The 3,008-nt window shown below is 38.5% G+C and overlaps 1 protein-coding gene across 1 annotated transcript in view; it reads right to left on the reverse strand.

The window, feature by feature from the left end:
• OTUD3 (OTU deubiquitinase 3) overlaps positions 1 to 3,008 on the reverse strand; it is a 36,336-nt gene that overhangs the window by 19,429 nt on the left and 13,899 nt on the right. Inside the window, exon 3 of the mRNA XM_012801469.2 lies at positions 2,518 to 2,630. Within this exon, the coding sequence (XP_012656923.1) occupies positions 2,518 to 2,630 (113 nt within the window). The remainder of the gene's footprint in view (positions 1 to 2,517; positions 2,631 to 3,008) is intronic.

A 3,008-nucleotide genomic window follows, 5' to 3' on the forward strand; every position in this document is an offset into this window, starting at 1 on the left:
CCCCAACTCCTGGGCTCAAGCGAGTCTCCTGCCTCAGCCTCCCAAGTAGCTGGGACTACAGGCGCCCGCCACAACGCCCAGCCATTTTTTTGGTTGCAGCCATCATTGTTGTTTGGTGGGCCCGGGCTGGGGATTCAAACCCGCCACCTTAGGTGTATGTGGCTGGCGCCTGAGCCACTTGAGCCACAGGCTCCGAGCCTCAATAGCCTTTTTTGAGGAAAAGAATACAAAATTACAAATATAAAATTGCTAGACCCTTTCCCAAGACCTCAAAAGGGAGCCATACAAATGAGGGGCTTGACACCTATGCTACATTAGCTTCATGGTAAATCCACCCCATCATCAAAATAAAAACAGCATTTTCCATCAACCATATATGTGAGAAATGTTACCAACAACAAACCCAAATCTCTCACTTTTACCAACTTCAAAACAAAATCATACGCAGGAAAGTAGTATTGCCATATTGCACAACCCTGGAGGCACCACTTGCAAGGAATTCTATGTGAACAGCACACCTGAGCACAGTGCAAAAGAATGGGGCTCCCTAGAGTTATATAATATAGAAGCCCTAAGGTCTCAAAAAATCCCTCAAAAAATCCCTCAAAAAATCACCACCTCCATAGAAACTCTAATTCTGACACTGTCCCTTAAAAAGCCTGGTAACTGTCTCTTAAAAAAAATCCAAAACATCAGCACCTTCTTGTTTTCACTGAAAGCCACAGGGAGTAACATGCTACCATTAATTTAAACAGTATCCGTGGCCTAGAAACACAGCAAAGACAATGGAACAAACAGGAACTATACGGTCTAGATGTCAGAAATGGGGAAGTTTCTCCAGTAGAGCAGCTGGGTCTCAAACTGAAGAGTCTGCTTTAAACACATACAACTAGAGATAGCGCAATTTGTCTCCCAAGAATACCAGAAAAGAAAATGAGTTATCAGAATCTCTGAATAACATAATCCCTAAAATGCTTACATACACAATATTATAGATAGATTATAAATTTTAAAAAACTGAAAGAATAGTCATTGTGTACTGTGACTATTGTTATGTTGTTAATAAATTAACTGTGACTTTCATTTTCTGTGTTACACACATCTAGATTATTCACAAAAGCACATAACCATTTGTAACCTGAAAAAAAATGTAGGTTTCAGTATTGCTGTGTTGCAGGAATAAACCTACTCACTATAGACAAAAGAGCTCTTATCCATGACAGTAGCAACCAATGCAGTTTCAGTTCTTAAATTTTATAAGACTTTCCTGGGAAGGGCAGCACCTGTGGCTCAAGGAGTAGGGTGCCACTCCATATACCGGAGGTGGTGGGTTCAAACTCGATCCCAGCCAAAAAAAAAAAAAAAAAAAAAGACTTTCCTGGGGTAGGAAGACATGGGGGAGATCCAATAGAAATAAAATGTATTTATTTTAGAATATATACTTTCAATGTTTAGCCATTTATGAAAGAGAACACTACAGAAATAAATTGGAGAAAAAAATCTATGCAGAATTCTCTTCCACAACTACCTAGGTAACAAGAAACTTTTAAAAAAGCCATGAACAGAGGAAAAGGCCAGGTATGGTTACTGAGTTAGCACTGAGTATTTTCCTTTAAGATTAGGGTCATTATGCTATACAGTCAAATAATTTTGATAACTTCTGCTAGACACTGTTAAGTTTAATGACAAGAAACTGGAATAAAAGCACAACCAGTATCATTGGCTCAAAGATCACCCTAAGAGAGAGAACCCCACAAAAATACGATAGCACTACCTGGTGTTGGTACACCTGGCAACACTGCCCTAAAGAATACACACAGATCCTGTTTCACTTCTGCTAATGATATGCCTGTAAATTCCTCACCATCCCACAGAGCATCTAATTAATTTTGCTATAGTATAATTTTATTAAAAGGACATTGTGCAAGGCAACAAAAGGATGCATCCTTCCATTTACCTGACATTCTGGAAAGGCAAATAAGAGACAAATCAAATGGTTACAGGAGGCAGGGAATGAGAGGAGACTAGTGACTGCAAAGGGCCAGGAGGGAACTTCTGCAAGAGCAGACTGGTCTGCACATTGATAGCGGTGGTGGTTACATCACTGTGTTTGTCAAAATACACAGATCCGTACACCTTAGAAAAGGGTGAATTTTGCTATATGTAAATTACATCTGTACAAACTTGATTTTTTAAATGATTAAAGGCTATGACTGAGCAATTTATAAAGGAGTATATACAGGTGGCATATTGTAATAACAATAATACACAGGGATACATAAGTGTATATAGAGATATATGGGTTTATATATGTGTGTATAGATATATTTGTGTATATTTGTATACAAAAACATTGATTATGCACCTGTCAAGTTATGTATGAATGTTTCTATAGGTTCACAGTCCAAGTCATTCAGTATAGTTCAATGTCACAAGTTGAATCCCACCATCTTAGGATAGCCTGAAAGCTAATTTCTAAATAAGAGGTTAGGATAAAATCTTGAATAGGTGACCTACCTGCCACAAAGGGGCATTAAGTTGATGAATCACCACATTCAACTGATGATTTCTTGCAAAGGCTACAATTGCATCATTGCCAGCAAAAGTACCAGGCTTTGCCAAACTGGCCACTGCATGGAAATAGGAAAGAAATATGAAATCTTTATAATGAAAAAATCCACATGCAAGCATGTTTAGGTATTTAGTTCCAAATAATGAAAAACAAGAGTGTACATTTGAAGAGTCCATTCACTTTGCCAAAGTCTAGGAATTTAGCTGGTCAAACAATTCACAGAATGCTACTCAGGACGCTCATAATTCATAAGGCAAGAATCCATTTATTTATTCCTTCAATTAATTCAGTAGAACCTCCATGGTTGACCACCTCCCTACCCTGTCCATCTCCTTAATTTGACCTAATTTTCATAGACCAGACATACCAGTACAGCAGGTCTAGCTCCTTATGTGAACCACCTCTGTATACTGACCAATTTGTTACAGACCTTTGC

This window comes from Otolemur garnettii, unplaced genomic scaffold (assembly GCF_000181295.1).
Source record: "Otolemur garnettii isolate 467f Iridium unplaced genomic scaffold, OtoGar3 scaffold00009, whole genome shotgun sequence".
NCBI classification, from domain to species: Eukaryota; Metazoa; Chordata; class Mammalia; order Primates; family Galagidae; genus Otolemur; species Otolemur garnettii.